Source organism: Camarhynchus parvulus, chromosome 4 (genome assembly GCF_901933205.1).
Source record: "Camarhynchus parvulus chromosome 4, STF_HiC, whole genome shotgun sequence".
Lineage (NCBI taxonomy): Eukaryota > Metazoa > Chordata > Aves > Passeriformes > Thraupidae > Camarhynchus > Camarhynchus parvulus.
Window position 1 is genome coordinate 212,558 of NC_044574.1, and position 23,510 is coordinate 236,067.

The 23,510-nt window shown below is 48.0% G+C and overlaps 1 protein-coding gene across 2 annotated transcripts in view; it reads right to left on the minus strand.

Moving 5' to 3' along the window:
• The window catches only part of LOC115903608 (GDNF family receptor alpha-4), an 81,311-nt gene that overhangs the window by 7,502 nt on the left and 50,299 nt on the right, over positions 1-23,510 (minus strand). For both annotated transcript variants that reach the window (XM_030948217.1, XM_030948216.1), the window contains exons 2-5: positions 10,943-11,221; positions 7,859-7,939; positions 4,112-4,457; positions 1,017-1,126 (exon numbers count right to left, since the gene is read on the minus strand). In XM_030948217.1, coding sequence (XP_030804077.1) covers positions 1,017-1,126; positions 4,112-4,457; positions 7,859-7,939; positions 10,943-11,221 — 816 coding nt within the window. The remainder of the gene's footprint in view (positions 1-1,016; positions 1,127-4,111; positions 4,458-7,858; positions 7,940-10,942; positions 11,222-23,510) is intronic.

A 23,510-nucleotide genomic window follows, 5' to 3' on the forward strand; every position in this document is an offset into this window, starting at 1 on the left:
CCTGTGCCAGGGCCTCTCCACCCTCATAGCCAGAAATTCCTTCCCAATATCCCATCTGATCCTGCCCTCTGGCAGTGGGAAGCCACTCCCCTTGTCCTGGCACTCCAGGCTCCTGCCCTAAGTCCCTCTCCAACCCTCTTAGAGCCACTTTAGGCCCTGGGCGGGGGGGGGCTCTAAGATCTTCTTGAAGCCTTTTATTCTCCAGGCTGAGCATTCAAAAACTTTATGTGAATGTGAATAAATGTTTTCATGCTGTCAGTCAAAAAGCCAATCTCAATCTCCAGAACGAAGGTTTTAAATGGAATGAAATGTTGGCCCAAAAATGTTAGTCTGTCTCATCTATCAGGACAGATCTGGTCCAAAGGCCACTGGCACTTGTCTTTGGACTCTCGTCTGTGCCTGTGCCAGCTGCTGCCAGCTGGGCTCTGCAGCATGTGAAACCCCATCTGACACCCTTTGAAGTTGGCAGAATGGCAGTGCATGGTGATTTCCAGTGGCATCACTGGTGATGGCATCAGGGAATCCCTGGCAGGGCAGACACCCTGGGACAACCCATCTATTTCCACCAGAGCGAGATGCTCTAATCTGTCAGTAGCCTGTGGTTTTTCTCCCTCCACTGCAGCCATCCTAAAGTTACCCCATACCCATGGCTTAGTCATGCCACTGAAGGGAGAAAGACCAGCACCAGGTTGGATGTGGCTCAGAGCAACCTGGTCTGATGAAAGGTGTCCCTGCCCATGGCAGACGGTTGGAATGAGTTGGGCTTTACAGGTCCCTTCCAGCCTAAACCATTCCATGACTCTGTGATGTCCTGGAGAGCTCAGCTCTCCACTTTACTGTCCTCATAGCCAGAGTAACAGGAGACATTTCCACCCAGAGGAGAGGTTTCCCACCCAGAGGAGACCTTCCCTACCTAGAGGAGAAGTTTCCCACCCAGAGGAGATGTTTCCCGCCCAGAGAAGACATTTCCCACCCAGAGGAGATGTTCCCCACCCCGAGGAGAGAGAAGTGCTCACCGATGATGCCGGTGTAGGCCAGCAGGCAGGCGGCGTAGCTGTCCCTGCGGCAGCCGCTGGCAGCCTGAGGGGACGGCTGGCAGTTGAACTGGAACTCTGCGTAGCGCGACCTGACGGAGCCAGAGCACAAACACAGGGCGGAACACGTTTGCAAAATGCTGCTGTAGGTGTTCTTCAAACAGTTGGAACAGATGTCCTTTTACAATCTCCTGCCTACCCCAACAAACCCAGGAGGAGGTTTCAAACAGGTTCTGCAGTCAATGTTTTACAGGCTTCCTCCAGGACTGCAAGATAAGTCCAGTGCTGGAAGAAATGTTTGCTTTCTGTTGTGTGAGGTTGGTTTTTGAGGGAAGAGCTGCTGCCAGGAAGGAAATCAGTCCATGTTGCCATTTTCTATCTTTTGGGTAATAACTTTGCCTAAAGACCCCAGCTTTCATTTTTAGTCTGATTGGATGAATTGCTCTGGTCCAGTTTCTTTCTCTAAAGACTCTAAATGTCACCTCAGATCAAGGGAAATGTCCAGAGGTTCAGACATGAAATGTCCTACCCATGGCCAGGACTGCTGCAGATGCCCATTCTCAGGAGAAGGACTCTCTGGAGCCTGTGGAGCAGGCAAGTCATTCTGCCAACCAGGTACGTGCCACCAAACTCTTCAGGCATGAGTCAGCTCTTGGCACATGGTGGTGTTGGAGATTGTAGGGTATCTGAGGCATCAACACAGGGCTTTCAGGCAGGACACAGCAACAGCTGGAGCCCCAGATCCATCTCAACATTCGTTCTGTGGCCAGGCAGGAAGGGATTTCACGTGGCATCTGAGCTGCTTTGGAAACTCAAGCAAGCACCAGCACTGACACCACCTGAAGGGAAGGTTCTTTAGGTGACAACCTGCACTGTCTGAGCTGAGAACTGAGAACCTCAAATGTTTACCCTGCCTGGGCAATCTCAGAAAAACTGAGCATGTTTCTCCTCCCAGACATCCTCTCTCTTCCAGACACATTGCTCTTGCTCCTGGTCAATGTCAGCATTCCAGTTTGCACTTTCCAGCCCACTTCTCCCTTACACCCTTCTTTTTTTCTCATCTTTGTTCCCATGTTTGCCCCTTATCAACCCTTTCCTCCTGTAACATGGACAGGCAAAATCTTCTTTCTCAAAACTTGCTGCATTGTTTGGAGATTTAGAGAAGGGAGATAGTGACTGCAGATTTGATATAATCCATATTAGTAGAACCCACCCCTCTGACCTGGGAAGTTCAAAGGGCTAGAGCTGTGCAGGAGTGACAGGGCGAGACTTGGAGTGCTTCACTCCACTTCTTTATGATTTATTCCTGGCTGTCCTTGTGGATTCTGCACCGCTGGCTTTGACCAGGTCACATGTCAACCTCTTGCTCCCTCTGTGTCTCTAGAGGATATTTTATATTATATATTCAGAGACCAAGGGACCAGATAATTAACAGCTGTACTGCTTGCAGGAAATAGTTTCCAGTCTCCTGGGGAGTAACACTCTCCCCTTTGAACCTCTTCCTCCCCACTGGGCCCTCTTGTCATGTTAAGGAGAGGGCAGAACCCGTTCATTTGGGATTCCCTGGGTAGCCAGGGGACATCTGAGCAGGGCCTGGTCAGCCCAGGGGCTTTGCATCTCTCAGAGTCTGCTTCTGCACAGTTCAGTCCTTCTCCTGCCTCCATGTTTCTGGAGTGCAGAGTACTGAGGGTATTTGTACTTTCATGCTTCCAAGAGGATGCTGCTGCTCTCACCTTCCTTTGTGAAAATACATAATATTTTTATTGTAATTAAAAGATGCTGTGCTGGTAGGGGATGGCTGCTGGAAGTTCAGCTTAGGAAGTCCCAAACCCCACAGCAATTAGAGACTCAGACAATACAGGGAGGTGTGTCCTACACTTGTTCTTGTGCTCTTCCCCAGGTGTCTGCTCACAGCCCAGCTGTACACAGGGCACTGGGCTGGGCCCCCGTGGTGCTGTTTTGCCTTACATCTCTCACTGCCAGCTGGGCTCTGCTCCCGAGAGCTCTGTGTGCATTCACCTTCTGGAATATCAAAGACTTTTTGAGAAACAGGGAGGGGAAAATAGTGCAGATGAAGGAAAAGTGCTGAAGGGGTTCTGCTCTCAGTGTGCACATGGGATGGGTCTGTGTGTGTGTGACTGGGGGTGGAAGGAAACAGGAGCAAACCAGGCTGGCCGCAGACTGTGCTGTGGACCTGGAATGACACTGGGATTCTGAGACTCCTGGTGCAATCACCAAAACATAGAATCACAAATAGTCTGGGTTGGAAAAGACCTAAAAATCATCTCACACCACCCCCTGCCATGGGCAGGGACACCTCCCACTGTCCCAGGCTGCTCCAAGCCCCAATGTCCAGCCTGGCCTTGGGCACTGCCAGGGATCCAGGGGCAGCCACAGCTGCTCTGGGCACCTGTGCCAGGGCCTCACACCCTCACAGCCAGGAATTCCTTCTAAACAGCCCATCTAAATCTACCATCCTTCAGTTTCCAGCCATTCCTCCTTGTCCTGTCATTCCTTGCTCTTGCCCAAAGTCTCCTGCTCTCTTGTAGGCTCATTTTAGGTATTGGAAGGTGCTATAAGATCTCTCCAACACTCAGCCTCACAGTAGAAGGGTGTCTTTTTTATGTATATAGATTAATTTTTCTAATTAAGCAAGCAAGCAAACAAACATGGTTTTAAGGCCTTCACAAGTGCCTGTGGCTGTCAGGATACCTTGGGTGCTCCTTGAGGATGCTCTGGGCTGCGGAAGAGGAGCAGTGAGGGAGATGGATTAGTGAAAGTGGCTGTAAGGACCCCTCCCTCATATTCCTGCTTAGCCTGCACCTTCCTGGAACTGTTCCCATAACAGGTCTTACTCTAGAACCAAAGCAAAAAATCCACAGAAAAGGTCTAAAAAGCTTCAGGGTAATCATCTCACATCCTTTCTGTCTGTGAACAGGTTCTGTGGGATGCATGGACAGGCACGGCCGTGTGGGATGGGGCCCCAGGAGCACCGGCAGTGGCTCAGGGCTGTCACCGGGCCCTGGCCAAGGGAGGGCTCTCCCTGGCATGGGGACAGCCCTGCATGGGAGCCTCACCTGCAGACGTAGTTGTCCCGGCAGGAGTCCAGAGGCGCCAGGCAGTTGGGCTTGTCCTTGGACTCGTAGGAGCAGGCGGGGACGATGGTCTGGCGCCGGCGCTCGGCACAGGCCGTGTCCTCACAGGGGCAGAAGAGCAGCTCGTGGGTGTACTCGGGGGGCACGCGGTCGAAGAACTTGCGCAGGGCCTTGTGGCACTTGGATCGGTTACAGGTGTCGGCCCGTGCCAGGCGGCGGATGCAGAAGGAGACGTACTCCGTGCGCAGCCGCTGGCACATCTCGTCCACATTGCAGGCCTTGGCGGCGTCCAGACACCGGTTCACCTGTGTCACCTCATTCTCAGAGCCTGCGGGGTGGTGGGACACGGTGAGGTGGTTCTGTGCTGACCTCCCCATCAGCAGCACTGCCCCTGAGGCCTTCATCCCCCTCTCCCATCCATGGCCACCTGGTGACACCACACGTGAGGTGGTTCTGTGCTGACCTCCCCACCAGCAGCACCGCCCCTGAGGCCTTCATCCCCCTGCTCCCATCCATGGCACCCGGTGACACCACATGTGCTCCAGGAAGGCCATGTTGCTCTGCAGGTCCTGGTAGGACCAAATCCCCTTTCCACACTCATCTTTTCCCAAGAAGTGCCACAGTCACATACCAGAGTGCACCTCCCAGAGCTCACTTCACCAAGCTCGTATCTTTAATAAAATGAATTTTACTTTAATCTGGGCATCTGGTAACACTTTGCTAATGCAGATTAACCAGCCTGAGGCCTGGAAGACAGCAGGCATTAGAAAGTGCATCTACTTATGGCCATGAGTGGATCCATCGAGTGTTGGGACCTCCACTAATGGACCTTCTTGTTTCTGCAAGTTGCTCAAGATCAAAGACTGAGTCTCTGCTACATGGGTGGTCTGCACTAACTCCTGGCACCTCAGGCTCACTGCCTGGACAGGGAGTTTCTCCTGGCCTCTGAAAGGTCATGTCTGGCTTTGGAGCAGCTCTGTTTGTTCACCCCAGGATCTGCCCAGCTAAATGAGACCTATCTGGGTCGCAGTGTGCCCCATCCAGACCAGTCTAAGCCAGTATCCCCCTGTCTCCAGCAGTGACAGTGCCTTCACAGAGTGGGATCAGAGGTACCATCCAGCTTTGTGCCCCTGCGACCTGATGCTGCCTGCATGTGAGTGCACGTGGGTCTCTCCCCACACCCTTTGCAGGGTCACCACTTGCATACATCAGCAAAATCACTCTGCATGTCCACCCTCCTAAACAAGAGGAGAAAGAATGTCCCAGTCTGGGTGGGAGAGCAGAGATGTGCTGTGGGATGCAGGGAAGGAGGAGGAACCCTGCAGTAAGGGGAAAGGTCAGGAAAATAAAGCAAAAACTGTAGTGATGGATGAGAAAAACAGTGTCTTCAGTAGGAAAGTAGGGATCTCATGAGCTTTTGTGCCAACAGCCTTCTCTGTAAAACTAGGGAAAAGGAAGAGGAAAAGGCATTTGTCTAACACTGGATGTAGGGCTGCTTCAAAGGTAGATGGGAGTCTGTTTTATAGAGGAGAAAAATGCTACAAGGTCCCTGGCAGGAATCAGTGGGAACAGCAGAATGTGTCTGATCGGACAGATAAAACAAAGGTCCTTCAAGCTTGAGAGAGAAAATGAATTTGAAGCTGGTTTTCACCTCTCTGAATTAAAATCATGACCAGCAGCACACCAGAAGGACTTTCTCCCCAGCAGAGAAAGATTTTTCCATTGAGGAAAAATCTCCAGAATGATACATTTCCAATGCAGAGTCAAGCCCTATTTTTGACTGGGAGTTAAAACCAGCCAATCACTGCTGACAAGTGTTAAAACATTGACAATCCCCCTGAGCCCTTCAGAGCTGGCTGCCCTCCTTTGTTTTCATGTCTTTATCAGATGCTCCTTCTCCCAGCATTTATTTTTTCCTTCCTGTTGTCCCCTGTTGCTTACAGTGAGCTGGAAGTCAAATTCCAAGTTTTTCAGTTATTTTATGGTGGGTGAAAGTTTTGCTTGTTGTGATCCCTTCACTAAATAGTTACCTTTAAAACCCAGAGATGAATGTTGTCAGAGCATTGGTTTATGCTGGGAAGCTGCCAGCTAACGTGTAGGAAACAGTTACTTGGAAGGGTTTCATTACCCATTCAGCCAATAAATCACAGGGAACATGTTGGATTTTCTCCTCTTCCCACGCAACACCAGCAGATGTGCTTTTTAAATCACTGCTACGATTAGAGTGGAGGGATATGGTTCCATTTGTACAGTTTTATAGTGGCCATATATTGTTTATATAAAATTTAGTTTAATATACCTGTTGTTCAATTGGCCTATGGTCACAGGGGTGTCTTATGTTTCAACAAGTTATTGGGATTTCTTTTTGGTAGATTTGAAAGAGGGTCCTTTGGCAGTGTTGACCATATGACCTTGGACACTGGACAGGCAGAGGGCAGCATGTTGTAAGTTATGTAATAGAAGATATTGATTAGTATGAATAAGGACAAAAAGGCTAAGAAATTCCATGTCCCTAAGTGGATGCCAAGTCCTGTGAAGAATCCCTGCTGCTCTGGGCCCATTTGCTTTGCTGCACAACTATTTCAATTTGCTTTAAAAACCTGAGAGTGTTAACCCCGCATAAAATCCCCAACCCTTGATTTCCCCATGCTCTGAAGCTTTCTGGGACTCAGCAGAAGGGGAAAAATTCCAGTAAAGAAAACCACGATCCAGCAAAAAATTCCCTGTCCATGCACCAATCTGCCAGATTGGTGTATGGACAGGGAATTTTTTGCTGTAAGCGCGAGGTCAGGGAGCACCTCCCATCCCCTCTGCTCCCCTTGTCCAGGGCTGATGGGTTAGTTTGCTGCAGGACATTTTCACCCAGCAAATGCCTGGCCATGATGGGGACTGCAGACGTTGTCCAGCTGCAGGGACATGCTGCTCCTTCCTCACTTGGGTGCACTCCAGCTGTGCACGTCACCCCAGAGCAGGGCACACATTTGGAAAAGCTGTTTGGGCACATCTGCCAGAGACACAGGAGGAGCACATTACCTGCTCCCAGACAGGTAGTTTGGTAAAGTACCCACTTTTGGAAAGCTTCCCCTCGGCTGTGGAGCACAGGCTGGTTGTGGTGGCAGCTGTGCCCTTGGTGACGGATGGGTTATTGGCGGCCACACCGACCTTTGAACTGCTGAGCCCTCGGGGAGTTAAAAGGTGTCAGGCTGTTCTGCTCAGCCATTAACAGGGTTAGATGTACAGCAGAACACGGCTCTGGGTCCTGAGGTTGCCCTCAGGGCAGGTGGTTAAAGGCTGTGGCTGGGATCAACACACAGGTTATCGCCCTCTTTTCCTGCAGTTTGATACTTGACTGGTGTGGAAGCACCTTCTCAAACCTAACAATGCCCAAGCAGCTCCTGTCTGCATGGAACAGATCATCCACCTGCTATGGAGAATGAGTGTGCCTGGGATGGGTCATTGGAAGGGGTCTTTGTACCATATCCCTGTCCCAGTCCTTCATGGTACAGACATGAAACAGCCCAAAGACAAAAATCACAAGCAGTTTTTCCCAGAACATATAACAGTTTAGCAAAGGAATCAGAGGCACCTCCTTGGAAAAAACAACCGCTAGACCTGAAGCATGCAATGCTCACAAGGAGCACAAAGGATGTCCCTGTCTGCAGCCCTTGAGCCCCAGCCAGGGCCCTCTCTGTCTGCACAGAGGTGTCAGAGCATTTCCCACCCACCTACCTGCAGTGATGGAGGCCAGCCGGACGTAATCAAAGCCCCTGATGAACGGCTCGTAAGGGGAGCTCTCCAGGACATTCATGCCTGGGGAGAAGAGAGAAGCTGGTGAGAAGGCAGATGAGGCTCCTGAGGGATGGCTGAGATGCACAAGGTTCAACATCTGCAGTGAAAAATTGTTTGGTGGGTGCAAGGGAACTATGCTCTAAAGGCCATGAGTAAATGGACACTCAGAGCCAGGGGAACAGGTGTGTGGACACATCCTTGGAAAAGGGAATAGAATGGAACGGGCTTTAAAAATGTATCTCCATTTTGCAGTGGGGCAGCCTGTCAGGAACTGTTGAGTTCTGTAGCTCAAGCTCTGGGGCACACGGCAGGGATTGCCAGAGAGGACACCAGACTAGCACAGGCTCCTGCTCATGGGCAGAGCTCAAATCACCAGCTCCCTACACACACAGGGTTTCCATCACCATTATTGCAGTTTCTTCTATGTCCCTCCCTGGGTCAAAGGTCCTCACCTCTTTTTAGGACACAGATAGGGCTGTGCACAGGATTATGTGGGTGATGACACACTCCATCTTTACTGTCACCTCTCCCTTTCTCCTTGCCAACAGCCTTTTCTCACTTAGCACAAAGCTAATGACCCACAGCTCCCGCAGAAACTTCCTCTCGTTTTTAAGTCTCTGTGAGCCTCATTTTATTCAACTGGTGCTTCCCTTTCATCTGTGCAATGGTCTGTAATGCCCCATCATCCTGATGGATACCATGGAATATTACTGAAGCAAACAGCTCAGTATCTGTTGGTTTTTTTATTAGACATTTAGATGGATGTGGACAGCAGCAGCAGATGTACTGGCTGGGATAAAAGGACTATCCAACCTCATGCTCTGGGCATGGGCTGACCTCCAGCTGCAGCCAGAGGCAGCAAGAAATGGCTCCCAGTGTCCACAGCCCTGTGCAATCACCAGAGCACATTACAAGGCAGCTTTACACCTTCATTGAAATATCTTGTATCATTACTGACTAGAGAGGGGCCCATTTGTATTTTCCAGCATAGCAGTTTTATGTCCTGATGATAAAGCACCTTATCAGAGAGTTGTTATCTGGTTGTCATCATGTTATTGTGTCTCTAAGTGGGAAGGTGGCTAAACACAGCGCGCTCAAGAGAAGCTGAGTAAATAGTGTGCTTTGTAAATTCCCTGAGCACGCACTTCCACAATTGTTTTTGCAAGAGAGCTTCTAGGAAGCTTTTTGCAGCCTCTTGGGTATGTCTGATTGAGAACAAAGCTCTACATGGACCGTGTGGATTGGCTTCCTTTCTCAGTCAATTAAACATGTGTAAGGACTCTGAAACATGGGACTGCTACAAAATATATCTCCCTGGGGAAATTAAGGCAAGGAAATCAAAAGTTTGGTGTGCGAATCTGCATTGCAAATGAAGTCAGTTGTTTGAAAAAGTGTGGGGCTCAGGACATGACAGGGAGAAGAGGAGTAGAGCTGTTGTCAGCTCTACTGACAGCCCTCTCCTAGTCATTCCCAAGGTGGAAGTCCCAAGGCACTGGGCAGGGAGTCCCTCCAGCACCCAACTGCTGTTCTGCATCTGGAGACCCAGAGTCGCCCCTGCCTGCTCTCAGCACTCCTTGACAGCCTCTCTCTTCTCTTCCTTCTAGAGGAAGGTGTCTCTCCCTGCCCATGGCAGGGGCTTGGAACTTCCAGGGTCTTTCAGGTCCCTTCCAACATAAACCATTGTGTGTCCCAGAGCTGGAAACCCTCATGACAGCACTGCCCTACACAGCCATGTCACAGGTGACCCATTTCCAAGTTTGAGCCACGAAGGTGAGCTCGGAAGGAGCTGTGACACCACCCACTGAGATAATGGGGAAACTGGATTGCCACCTCTTCCCCAAACTTCCCTTCAATGGAAACAAATCTGGCACATAATTATGGGAAAGGCCAGATACTGGAGGGTGCTGAGGTCTTGTATTTGCCCAGTCAGTTCATAGCACAATGCTCTGTACCCTGCAAGTTGTGGCACCTGGAAGTTTCCCAGGAATTTGATCAACCAGTTTCCATCTTGGCAAGCCTGTGCACTGCAGAGTCCATCCTCTTTGTTTTGCTTGGCCTTTTGGTCTGTGGTTTCACCCCTGCACTTTTCCTTTCAGGTTTCATCCAGCAGTGTTTTATTAATCTACTTCACAGCCCATGGCTGGAAGGGTCTGTTTTATTCCCCATTTTAATTTTCATGGTGCATAAAATACTCACCAGCCTGACAAGGAAGAATTATGGTCACTGAGGTGCAATTTTATGGTGACTCCTAAAAAACGTCAAAATCCAAACTTATTGAATACTGGCTCTGGGAACACTTTAAGTTCCAACTTGATGTCACCAGCCCCAAATCTTCACTAACACAAAGACACTGGTACACTTGAGACATTCTAAGAGTGATTTTTTTGAAGCTCATGCTGTTTTTCCTCAATGCCTGTGTTTTATGTTGTGTTTCTATAAAATCTACAGTGTTTATGGTCTTGGTTAACATACTTAGATACAAAATATGCTGTGCATTTCTCCAGCAAAAGATCGCAATGTATATTGGGAAGGTCATAAAAGAGAGGTTGGGTTAAAAAAAAAAAGGAAGGAGGCATCTCAGATTTTCAGTAGTGCTTCCTCCAAAATGTCAATACCATGGGGATCAATAGGATCATCAAATCTCTTGAGTTGGAAAGGCCCCACAGGGACCCTCAAATCCAATTCCTGGCCCTACCAGACACCTCAGTAATCCCACCCTGTGCCTGAGAGTAACACTACATAAACGCCCCTGGAGCTCTGGCTGCCTTTGGACCGTGCCCATTTTCTGGGGAGCCTGAGCAGTGTCTGACCACCCTCCAGGGGAAGAGCCTTTCCTGATATCCAACCTAACACCCTCCAACACAGCTTCATGCTGCTCCCTCCAAGATCAGCATGTCTTGAGACAGAGCAGGATCATACCGGGGTATTCTGCAGCAACCTCAGAGCTGGGGAGCTCTGTAGAACAGCCCGTGAGCAATTCCCTTTTATGAAGATGATCAGAAAGGAGCGCCCCGTCCCACTGACCTTCCATCAGCGTGTGGTGGATGCTCCAGTAGACACTGAGGCAGTGCTTCTCCTTCTTCATGCCGCGCTTGCACTTGCAGCCGTAGAGCTGGCTGGAGAGCAGGGCGCTGACGGTGCTGCGGCACTGGCTCTTGGCATCAGGGCCCAGCTTGTTGGCGCCGTTGCCCGCGATGCACTGGCGCAGCGTGCGGAACTTGGCGCTGCACACGGGGTCCGTGGTGCACGCCTCGCCCGCCTGCAGGCAGTCCCTGCTGGGGCCCGCGGCCGCTGCCATGCCTGCTGCAAGGGAACGGGAGGGGACGGTCAGGGCCACGGAGCAGCCCCACGGGAAACCGCCCATGTCTCCTGCAGTCTCCTTCTTCTGGGGGACCCAGAGAAGGTGTGGGTGCCCCATTCCTGGGAGTGTTCAGGGCCAGGCTGGATGGAGCTCTGAGCGACTGGGATCGTTGAAGGTGTCCCTGCCCATGGCAGAGGGGTGGAACCAGATGAGCTTTGAGGTCCTTTCCAACCCAAATAATTCCATGGTTCTATGACAGGATCAGCCTGGCAGCAGGATTATGAGACAGAAACTTGACCAGTTCCTAGTGGTTGATTTTTCCTTCTTGGAGAACAAAAATATTTTCAAATCCTTTCTTTCCCAGCTCTCTATCTCATTTCTGCCCTCCAAAGTTAACAGTAGCCCAGTGTTACAGAGACCCTGGCCTCTGCTCCTTGAATATGGTTTAACTGTGCCTACACCTTCCTGGAGCTATAAATGGCTCTGTGTGGGTGTTTTGACATGTAGTCAGCCCACATATATCCCAGGAGTTGGCCCTTGTTCACTGTCACTATCTCCCCAGGACTCCCACTGTTTCTGTCTTGGCTTTTTCCAAGCTTTTGTAAATTGTCTTCAAAGTTCCTTTACCAACACAAAATGCTGTGTTCTCCGTTTGGAGAGGAGAGTCCAAAGCATGGGAGGAAGATGGTATTGCTACACATACACCAATAAATTAGCTCATCAGGGCTCAGTGGTGCTGTGCCTCAGTGCCAGGAGCAGACCAATCCTGTGTTATTTATTGCTCTTCCTCACTAAAGCAGGCTGGACACATCCAGGCTGGCTCCTGGGATGTGCTCAGCCCAAGGCTCGTGGCTGCACCGCTACTCCTGGCAAAGAGCAGGGTCAGCCATGCTCAGATGTGGTTGTGTGGCACCCAGGTGGCACAGAGGGGACTGGTGTGATGGTCTGGGGCATTTGACATAGGTCAGGCAGCACTCCTCCATGGCTTGGGAGAGTGAGGAAGAGGCAAACCTGGTTTATGGAAGGGGAGAATCAGTTCCAGTGCCCGTACAGTAATCCTGCTGTGCTATCAAAACAGAAACTGCTGTCATGACCTTGAAGGAGAAGTTCTCCAATACTTCCCAAAGGAAGTCTCTGTCTCTAACATAATTTGTCTTCCCTTTGGGTAGGAACCAGAAGGGGAAGGACAGAAAAGGGGAAGGCCATCTGCTTTTTGACTCCCTCCAGTGTCTGCTTCAGGTGAGACCCAGCTTGGGCAATATTAGAAAATCCTGCTTCCTAAGAAAAATGTGAGTCCCTGATCTCCATCTTTGAGGGCTTCATGAAATCCCTGCTTTCTCCAAGACTGTACAGATCTCTTCATAAAGTCCCCTTTTATGCCTTCCAACTGCTACCTCTCCTTACTTTCTGTACCTCCCAGTTGAGCACTTGAGCCCAGGGTATCCATTTCTGTTCCCTCAGCAGTCACAGTGTGTTTGCTAAGAAGGAGCTGCCTCTGTTGCTCTTGATTAGAGTAGAAAGTAGCAGCTGGAGTTCAGACACTTCAATTATGTTTATTACAAACTTTGGGTGAACCCACTAGGAGGTTTCCTCCTGAAGTATCCCAGTGGAATCTCAAATGAAAAACCTTTCATCTAACTGCAGACTATTTCAAAGTGCCTCATGGCCAATGTCAAGCTTTCAGGTATTTCAAATCTCACACTATCTCAAATTTGAGTTCTCCTACCCCTGATTTATTCATAGACCTAGTTTATTTAGCACTCAGGGCTTGTTTGGATCTGCCAAACGTGGAGAGAGAAATTATTTCCAACATGTGGGAAACTCTGCCTTGGGCTGTCATATACTGAAGAACTTCGAACACAGGGAACCAGTTTCCTTGAAATATCATTTGGGCAATTTGCACATTCACTGAGATCCATAAAATGAGCTAGAGAACATATTTGAGCAGAATCCATAGGAATAAAGGAAAAAATACTTCACTTATTTTAGTATTTTAGTCTGGCTTTTTCCAAAGGGTCTCCTCTGAATGAGGATAAAGCCCAGCAGGCTGTATTCCAGAAGAGATGACTTTGTCAGTGTCCTGTCAGCTGCTAGAAAAGTAGGTTAAAATAGAAATTATGACCTTCCTTCCCTTTCTCTGCTACATGAATTGCAGAAGATACTCCCCAGGATGGTTATAAACACAACCAGCCTGTAAAAGCTGTAAAACACTTTGGGATCTCACTTTAATAAATCAAGCAGATTGACCATTTGAGAAATTTTCCTGCAAAAATTTAAGTAAATATATCCTCAAACCAAGCCTTGCTTCATAGAACAAAGGCCAAGGGGTGAATATTTACAGTCCAAACCCACAGCATAAAACACATCCATTCAGACTTTATGACAGAGGTGCTTGAAGCCACTTGGAGTGTCATGAATGACCTGTTCCGTAATTGTGTCACTTAAAAACCAAATCATTCAGGGGCTTTTATTGTTAGCAGTGTCTTTGCAACTGAGACAACATAACACCACGTTTTTCTCCTCACACTGCCCCTGAGAGAGTAATTTTATGCAACATTAAGACAGCACCTCTTAGGGAAAAAGATAAATCTCCATGACTTATAAAATTGATAGTGCTTCCTAACAGGCAGGGATAAGAGAAATATTAGGTCTTCTCTCCCAAAGATGGAGTAGCCTTTCTGGTTTTGCCTGCAAAAATAGCTCCTGGCAGGCTCTGTGCCACGGGATTTTCCTCCTCCTTGGCTAACCAGGGACTTGGGATATGCACAGAGCTCTGTGTGGCTTGGGCTTTCTGAGTCTCTGCTTTTCTAATAGCAGCCCTTCCAGCTCCCTCTGCTCCCTTTAAAAAGCCATTTGTCTGGAGTTTTATTTCTCACTCCCTGCTAATTTCATGCTGTTTACGGTGGGCAGATGGAGTAATGAGTTTATTTTCACATCCTGTTTGTAGCAGTGCTCCACATCTGTTTCTGCTCACTCTTATCTCAGTGCCATTCACCCAGAGCTACTCCTCCAGTGTGGGAGTAAGAGAAAATCCTGTCTCTTCCCATTTTAACAGACCCTCAGCTCCTCTCAGATAGGTGTCTCAAAGTGCACTGTGCTGACCAAGCATGTCTGACTCTCCTCCAAGGACATAATTTCCTTTCTCAAGGAAGTGCAGCTGTGTCTGGGGTACAGAAGTGTGAAGGTGATTCTGTGAGGGCTGGAGATAGTGAATAAAATGCCTGGAGAGCACCAACGTGGAGTCCTGTCACTCGCCCTTCCTTACTCAACTTGGGCTTTAGATGTTTTAGCAGGAACCACACCGGTTCCACCAGGGGCCTTGGGATACATCTCCCTTCCCTCCCCTCCAGTTCATACATGAAATCAGTGGGAATCTTTTTACATTCCTCATTGGAGGGGCTGGAGAATGTCTGGAAAAGCACAACGAAGCTGGGGAAGGGTCTACACAGTAATGCTGTCTTATGAAGAGCAGCTCCGGGAGCTGGGAAAGGGGCTCAGTCTGGAGAAAGGGGGATCAGGGATGTCTTGAAGAAATATTCCTAGTATTTCCCAACTATCCATAAACCAACAGTCATGCATGAATGGGCCCAGGTGGCTAATGCAGGTGGCCCCTGCTAAACCTTGTTTAAACTGTGCTTTCATGTCATGATTTTATAGCCAAATGCTCAGGATCACTCAAGGAACGAACTCTTGTACACAGCTCAAATTTCATTTCCCATTTGCTGCTGAAATAGCTGCAGAGCAGCCCCAGTGAATAGCTCTGCCATACCTATGCCTCTTCCCCCAGCTTGTTGGAGAACAGCCCTCCTACGAGATCCCACACGCCTTGTCCAGAACTCAGAGCTGTCACCTGGGTTTTGTAGAGCCCAGAAACCTCCTCTGGGACGCTGTTCTCCATGCAAGGGGAAGTTTCCTTCCCTTCCACCTGTCTAGCCCTGATCTCAGTGCAGGTTCCATGCTCCAACACCTCTCTGAGGGCTGCCCCAGTGTTTCCTGTGTTAACTCAGAGCAGCTCACCTGAGGAGGACACCACCACTCCTTGCTGACAGTCCTCTGTGGACTTTGATGGTTTTACCAACATAGCACGCACATAATGGAATCCCACACTACAAATGGATCTTGTCCTAGTGGTCCTTCCCAGCCAGCACTGGGGTGGTGGAATTCCCTGAGAACATCTCAGGAAAGCAGGGTCTGAGGGTGTTAAAGCAATACTGGAAAGTTCAGGCCAGTAATGTGCTGCGTGTCCTGATCCGGCATTAAAAATGTGCTGCCTGATCCTTTGTTCCTCCAGCTCTGACCCTTCACTCCTTCCCTCCACGTTATGAGCAATCTTTTGTCTGTATTTGATCTCTGCCTCCACACAGGACTTTACAGGCACTGAGGAGATACAAACAACCACAGCAACACCCACTGAATATTTCCTTCTGCTCTGATGGCTGATCCATGTCGGAGATAACCACTCACTGTACGGACTCAAACCCAAAGAAAACATTTCTCTCATCTGCCTGGCTGTTTATCACAGATTTATACATGACACCCAGATACCATGACAAGTTGTATCATGTCTCCATTACCCTTAAGGAGAACAGAATTCATCATGAAAGCCCTCATGATGACTTGGGGTAAAGTCTCCCTAGATATCATTGCTCCCCTACACTAACACATCCTTTTTGACAAGGCTTCAGCCTTTGTTTTCTAAAGATGCCTCTGGAATGCCCCATCCTGCTGGACTGACTCAGCCAGACTAACCACCAAATCAGATATAAACAATATTCTTATGAAAGGGGGATGAAATTCAGACCATCACACTCAGTGCATGACCTGGTTGCAAATAGTTGTGTACCTATTTTAAATAAGTTTAATCCATTAGACCAGGCTTAAAACTTTTGTGGATACATGAAGTCCCAAAGTGGGTAGGTTATTCTGAAATACTGGGAATCTGAAACACAGATCACACAAGCTGCAAGTTTTGGCAGAGAAAATGATCCGTGACATTCATTCCTTGCTGAAATCTGGGGACGCCATGATATTGGTGTATTGGAAAGCTTCAGTCCCTGATTGCTGCTGGAACAGAGGCTCTTCTCCCACTCCCAAAGCTAGGCAGTCATACCAGACAGGGTGGTTGGGGTTTGTGATCACCAGGGTCTCAACACAGGTGCATTGTATCCCACAGTTATCCCATCCTGTTGGATAACTGGTGGTCTCTGGATATCAGCTCCTTGTATGCCAGGGTGAGAGAACATCTAGCAGAGACCAGTAAGGACAACTGAGGTCTCAAGGGCCAGAGATGATCTTTAAGTACTTACAGTAGATATATAAGACCTCAAGTTCCACCTAAATTTGACTTTAAAATGTCACACATGTCCCTGTTCACACATGTCCCTGTTCACCTGAAAGATGATGGTGAGAAAGAAGTTTGTTCCCTTGTCTTTCTGTGGCTTCAAGTCTAATATTTGACCTGCACAAAGAATCGTAGAACCATTTAGGTTGGAGAAGCCCTTTCAGGTCCCCAAGTTCAACCATTCCCCCTGCACTGCTGATGTGCCCAAGTGCCACATCTACAGGGCTTTGAAACCTCATCATTAAACCCTTTGCATCTTCTCCTCTTACAAGCAAAAATTCTTCTCATGTTGCAGTTGATGCTTGTCTGCCACTAAAGCAGCATTCAGGAGTCATCAGCCACAGTCTGAAGTAACTGAGCTCCTCAAATATCACTTGATTTTTGTGCACGTATCTTTATTTCTCTGTTTGTGTATCAAGATCAGCTCAGCTTCCCAGTCCAGATTTGGATAAGCAAGGCAGCCTAATACTCATCTTTCTGAGCCAAATTTCAGCTAACAACACCCAATGCCTTAAAGGCAGTCTGCTTAAGTCCAGCAGAGTGAGATCCAGATCTTTCTCAGTGCCTGTAATGGTTTTATACACATATAGAATTAAATATCTGAGATGTTTTTAACTCCCTTAGCTCCACTTTGCTTCAAATCATTTGACTGAAGAGTTCTGGCATTCACCAACTCCTCAAAATCTTGCAAAGTCCTATAAATTAACTGTGCACTGATGTAAAAAATGACCACTTCTGGAAGCCCATATGTGCCACATAAAGGTTTATTGTTTCCTACAGGGTAACTTAATATGAGACTGTCTAATAATGCAGTCTCAGTGCCATGGATGGTCCCACAGGTCCACCACAGCTGACCCAGCCTCGTTGGTTTTTGTCTCCAAGGTAGAAACTCCTGACACGTTTCACACAAACCTATTTCTTCCATCCCTGTGTGCATTGGTGGCCACTGCAATGGATTTTCATATCTCACAGATTCTGTAGAATCTCTCAGGGCTGTAGCACTGACACTGCTATTTCTTGCACCTGTGCACTGTGCTCTCAGTGGCAGAAAGCTCTGGTCTGGATTGATATGCAGCTCCCAAGCCTCCTGCCAGTGGCACTGTTAAAAGCTTTCTGCAGTGCCTTTTCCTTTGCCATGGCTCCCAGAAGTTTATTCCCAATGATGTTTGAGATGAGAGAAATCTCTTCCACCAGATTTCCATGGCCTGTGCAGTTTCCCACCAACACTCAGGAATGATGCTCAAACACTCCCAGGACAGCAGTGCCTGCTCTCAGCTCTTGTTTTCCTGGTTTACACTGCTCAAACTGCATGGATGCAGCTGGAAAATTAAAGCTGAACACCCTCCTGTCTTCTCACATGTGAATGAGCTATTTCTTTAGCAACAGTGAAACTGGGGTCAATTTTTTTTTGAGATCGATTTCCCCTACCTGAATATTTTTCTTTAACAACTCCTGCAGCAAAGGCATCCCTCTGTACAGGAAGGTGCTTTTTGCAGAGTTGTTGAGAAAACAATTCCACCAAAGTGCACAGGAGTTCTGTCACACTGTCCTGAGTCATTCACAGAGGAATTTACTGGCCAGGTGGTTGATCTTGAGGTGAAATATTCAAGATCAGGTTGGACAGGGCTCTGAGCAGTGTGATCTAGTGCAAGATGTCCCTGCTCATTGCAGGGGGTTGAACAGACGACCTTTAAAGATCTCTTCAGAACCCAAATTATTCTCTAATTCTCTGGCACAGCTTGCCCAAACTCAGGTGCCTGCTTTCCTCTCTTTGGCTGGCAAAACTCCCTGTCCACCCTGGCACTCCTGTTTCACTTGGAATCTTGAATAACAGCCCAGAAAGAACAGAGCTCATTTAATTCCAGGAGCCAAACCCTGCAAATCTTTCTTAGCTGTCAAAGCAGCATTTCTGTATTCACATGGCTTTAGCCAGAGTCTGTGTATACGTCAATTCACTTACACTTTCTCCCAAATACCCCACATTTCTGATTTCAAATTAGATTTCTTTTGCCATGCCCTATTTTTTGACCCTTCTGGTGCCCTCTCCCCTACCCCCCAGTCTATGTGGACTGCAATGTACTTATTTCCTTCAAACAATTCTTGCATTTTCCTGTAAAAAATCTTAGGAGCAAGTGAAAAACCTGAGGGAAATTTTTATAAGGAACATGTCCCATCAGGGGCATTGGAAATGCAGACTTACAAAGTCTTCCTAGTCAGGGCAATTTGCAAAGACCCAAGAGGGGCAGATCACAGGATGAAGAAACACCCCATCTCCAGCTATTGTCTTCCAAATACCTCCCTTGCTACACACAGGAAAACATTTTCTCTGAATATTCCTACTGAGTTGTTTGGGATCTAATCTCCATCTGAGGGACTTGTGCTTCTTTCCTGCTGCTCCCAGGGGCAGGCATATTGCAGTGACTTCTATTTTGAAAAACTGTTTTCAGTGTTTGCAGATAATCCCAACCCTTCCCTTAACTTCTGCCTCATGAGCAGAGCAGCATTTCTGGAGGCTGAAGCACTGAGGGTTCAGGATCTGACAGCATAGATTTCTATGCCCTGCTCACCAGTGCTATTAAAGACATCTCAACACTGTTTTATTTTCTCCTTTTCCCCTGGTCTACACTTCCTTGCAGTGTATCCCTTTCCAGATGCCATCCAGTCATTCACATCCTTTTTCCCACTCACAAGGGTCTCTCCATCTGCTGTAGTCTCTGGTTGCAGCCAGTTCCCAGGGAGGAGTTGTTGACCACAAAAGAGATGGTGGAGCGAGGCTGAGGGTGAGGAGAGGGATGGTTCTGCTGGTGATCCACTGCTGCACAGCTGCTGACACATAAACTGGGAACAGAATGGCGCTGGCATTCCTGCCATGGGTTCTCCCTCTCTGGCATAACCAAGAACAAGACCTTGAACTTCTGTTGTGGCACAGGTCAGAACATGTGATGGGTGATGAGAGGGGCAACAGCTCCAAGGAGACAAAGTAATTTGAGGATATGGACCCTTTTGGGCAAGACCTTCAGAATGACATCCAGGCTGCTTCTGTCATGTCCCACCACACTCTCCACAGAATAAGAGATTTTCCCCTCCAAATTCTGCTTTAAAATCCATTTCTCCTCATGCCACAGAATTGCTTACACAGAAATACATTCTCCCAGGGGCTGCTGGACCCTGTCAGAGAGTCTGTGTATGTGAGCTACTAGAGGTGGTAGAAAAGTCACATCTTTATCTTTCCAACTCTTAAGAAGAATGAGATCGCAAAGGAGTGGAAAAAGAAAGAAGCAGGCAAAAGAACCAGATGAATTATGGATCAACCTCATGGATAACACTGTCCAGGAAAGCAGGTGTGACATGGGATTTGACCTCTCCAAGACACTGGGCACAGGTCCAAGAGTGAGTGGCCTCTGAGCACTCACAGCCAAGTGGGTGCTCATGAACACAGAGCTCCAAAACCAGAAAAGGCACATTTTCAGACTCAGTGGTGTTTGAGAGTCTCTCCTGAGTCTGGTACTGTTCAATATTCCCATAATGGCTCCAGTGATGGAATAGAGAACAGATTTCTGTAATTTGTGGCTGACAGAAGATGAGGAGGGGGTCACAAGCAATGGGCAAGACAAGACTGGAATTCAGAATTATCTTGGTCTCTTCAAGGCAGTGTATGAAATCAGGAGGATGACACTGACTAGAAGCAAAAGTGGCACTGGGAGATGTGAGTGTGAAAGGACAGGAGGGAAAAGCAAAGCTAGGAAATAGAAGCAAGGGAGATATGGCCGTGGGGAGAGAGGTGGTCACAGGCTGAACAGGGAAAAGAAGCAGGATGAAAAACAGAAAACATGTGGTTGGGAGCATAAGTAGTATGTATTTATCACAGGAAGCAATTATTCTGCACTTCTCAGCCCCAGTAAGGCTTCAGCTGGAGTTTGGGTCATCTTTTGATAAGACAACATATGTTAAGGAAGATGACAAGATCCCAGAGGAATTTTATTAAAATTATAAATGGTTTGCAGGCTGAGGTGAGGATGAAAGAAAAGGATTTGTGTAGTTTAGGATGAAGGCTGTGAAGAAACAAGATCAGAGCACTCAAATACACAAACAAGACATTTTAGATGTGTACAGTGATAGATATCCCTCCACTGTTGTGAGACATGAGATGAGATGTAATTCTGAATAAATGTGCAGCAAGGGAGATTTAGATCAATATTAAGAAAAATGTTACATGGGAAGTTAAAAAGTGGAACAGATTATGGAGAGTCTGTTTAATCCCCAGCAGTGGAATTGTTTACAAAAGCACCTGTCAGAAGCAACTCTTGCATCCTCCCTTCCCTGCTGGAGCTGTGGGTGTTGTACTTGTGGTCCCTTCCCGTTCTCTGTCCCTGTGACACCTTCCAGGGGACACCTTGTGGCAGCTGTGGGTTGTGAAACGAGGACAGGCACCTCCAAATCAAACAAACCACACTGGAGACAGGCACAAATGGCAGGGGAATAACGTCTGTGTGAAGTGCGGCTCTCTCAGAACAGGCATCCCCCTCCTCAAGGCCAGACCAGACACTGGGGCTGGAGCAAGCTGGGACAGTGGTGGTGTCCCTGGCCAGCACTCCCTGGGTAGCTCTTCCCTGCCTCACCAGGCTCCAACACAGCTCCTAACACTCTGTTTCTATCCACTGGCTCCCACCAAACACTGGCACACCAAGCTGCAGAAAGGTGGCTGGGTTTTTAAAGCACATGCTGGAGGTCTATGTCCTCCTTTGCCGTCCCTGCCAGAGATCTGAAGGAACTGCTGTTCCAGGGCAAGCTGAGCCCATTTGCACAGCCCACAGCCTCCTCTGTGCCCGGAGCAGCTTGGAAGGCAGAGCATGGAGCATCCCTGTCCATGCTGCCAATAACAACATCAGGGCAATGCCTTCAGAGACAGAGCTCTGGGAACACAGAGTTCATCCAGCTCTCCGGGGCAGCTGTGATGCCCACGGCATCAAACAGCCCTAAAAATGTCTGATGCTCTTGGTTCAGGCAGGGTCCAGCAGTCATTTTCAGGCCCTGCTCTTGCTGTAGAGAAGAGAGGAGAAAATTACATTTTCCTCGTTTGATCTCTGGCACTTGCTGGATCAGAAAAGTCTACGGGTGTTGAGTTTGAACTGCTGCCAGACCAACAATTGTTAGCAAAAATGGACAGGATTTGGATCCTGCCTTCAGCGGTTTCAACACTCTTATCTGTCCTGCACATCATTCCATATAACTAAGCACTGGAAAACCTTCCAACTCTGCCTGCAAAGCACAAGAGCAGCCAAGATGGGCCAAGACAACTCTGCAGACCTTGAGCATTCATTGCTAAGGACAGAATCTCACCCGTTTTTAAAGGGTCATTTATCAATGAACTCTCTTCTTAATGCACCTCTTTGAAGCACTTAAATGCCAGCGTGCTCTGTGCTGCATGGTTATGATGGGGATCCCAGCCATGTGTCAAGCAGCAACTGTGACCCCTTTTTCTGTGATTAAGTTCATTTTTGTTCCATCCAATTTTTTTTGTACATGATTAACTGGTGAATAAAAAGGCCATTTTTTATTTTTCTTTGCAAGGGCTGAAGCAATTTTAATAATATATAATTCAACACTTGCTATGCCATTTGCATTCCCTGCTTTAAGATGAATTTGGCACTAAACAAGCACTCAATTATACTCCCCCGCCTCTATTTTCTTTGGAAGTTGCAAAATTCATTCAAACAAAAGCTAAACCCTCCTGAAGATTTATGAAGATTAATGATGATTAAACTCAAAGAACAGAGATTCTCCTCCTGACGTTACAAAGCCACAGGGCTCCAATAAATGTCCTCCAGTGACACTTTTCCAGGCAACCCTGGGTTCAAAGACAAAATTGTGTATATGTCTGTACCAGCACAGGTCATTGCATCTATCCATCATCCCTTCATCTCTCACTGACCTTTTTTTGCCTCTGACACTAAATATTAGACATGAAGGCTGGAGTTTGTAAGCCCAAATCAGAAGCGAGGGCGAATAAGGCATACAGCAAAATTGGAAGAGGAAACCAAGTTGGAAAAACCAGGGAAGATTTCAGCTGAGGAAGGGAAAAGGCAGTGAGAAGTGAGTGGTGACACAAGACAACTGGAATTTAGGCATATAGCCATACATATGTATTTACACATATAGGAAAACAGTTAGGGAATACCAAGAGGAACCCAAATTAGGTACTTGCAGTTACTCTCTGGAACCACTGCTGTGCCCTCAGTGACTTGAGGAAAGCCTGGGGAGCCTCACTTAGCTGGGACAACTGCCACAGTCCATGGGGCTCATGGTGGGGCAGTCTGACTACAAACAGAGGGTGGGAGGGCATGGAGGGGAAAGGCAGGATGTGCTGGAACAGCAAAACCTCAAAACCATGAGAGCTTACATTGGAATCAACAAGACTCCACACTAGAGAGGCACTGAGGTTGTAAATGCAAGGATTCACAATCTGAGATGTGCCATGAATAATCCAGAAGGAGCTGAAATCCACGCTCCCATCCCACACCAGCACAAGGGCACAGTCACATAACAGCCCAGCCTGTGCATTAATACAGCCTCACACAGAGGAGGGATTCTCATTACACCTGTCTGCCTTGCCCGGAACATCAGCTGGCTGTCAGACCAGAGATACTATTTTAATCATCAGACCTGGGTGAGAATTGTACCTGTGGAGGCAGTGCAAGCCTTGTGTCTGTACCCTGTGTAATATTTAGAGCGCTGTGCTGAGCAGGGAGAGGCTGCATTGTGAGATCTGCACGGCCTTGGCAAGTCTTTCCTAATACACCTCATAAAAGGGAGAGCAAAAGAGATATTTCAGCTGGGTAACTGAGTCATAAAAAGCATAAAACCAATGTGGAGGACACAGAATAAGGAAACACAGTGGAAACATGGTGAGAAAGAGAGAAGATGAATGGATCATGTCTTGGGGTAGCTCC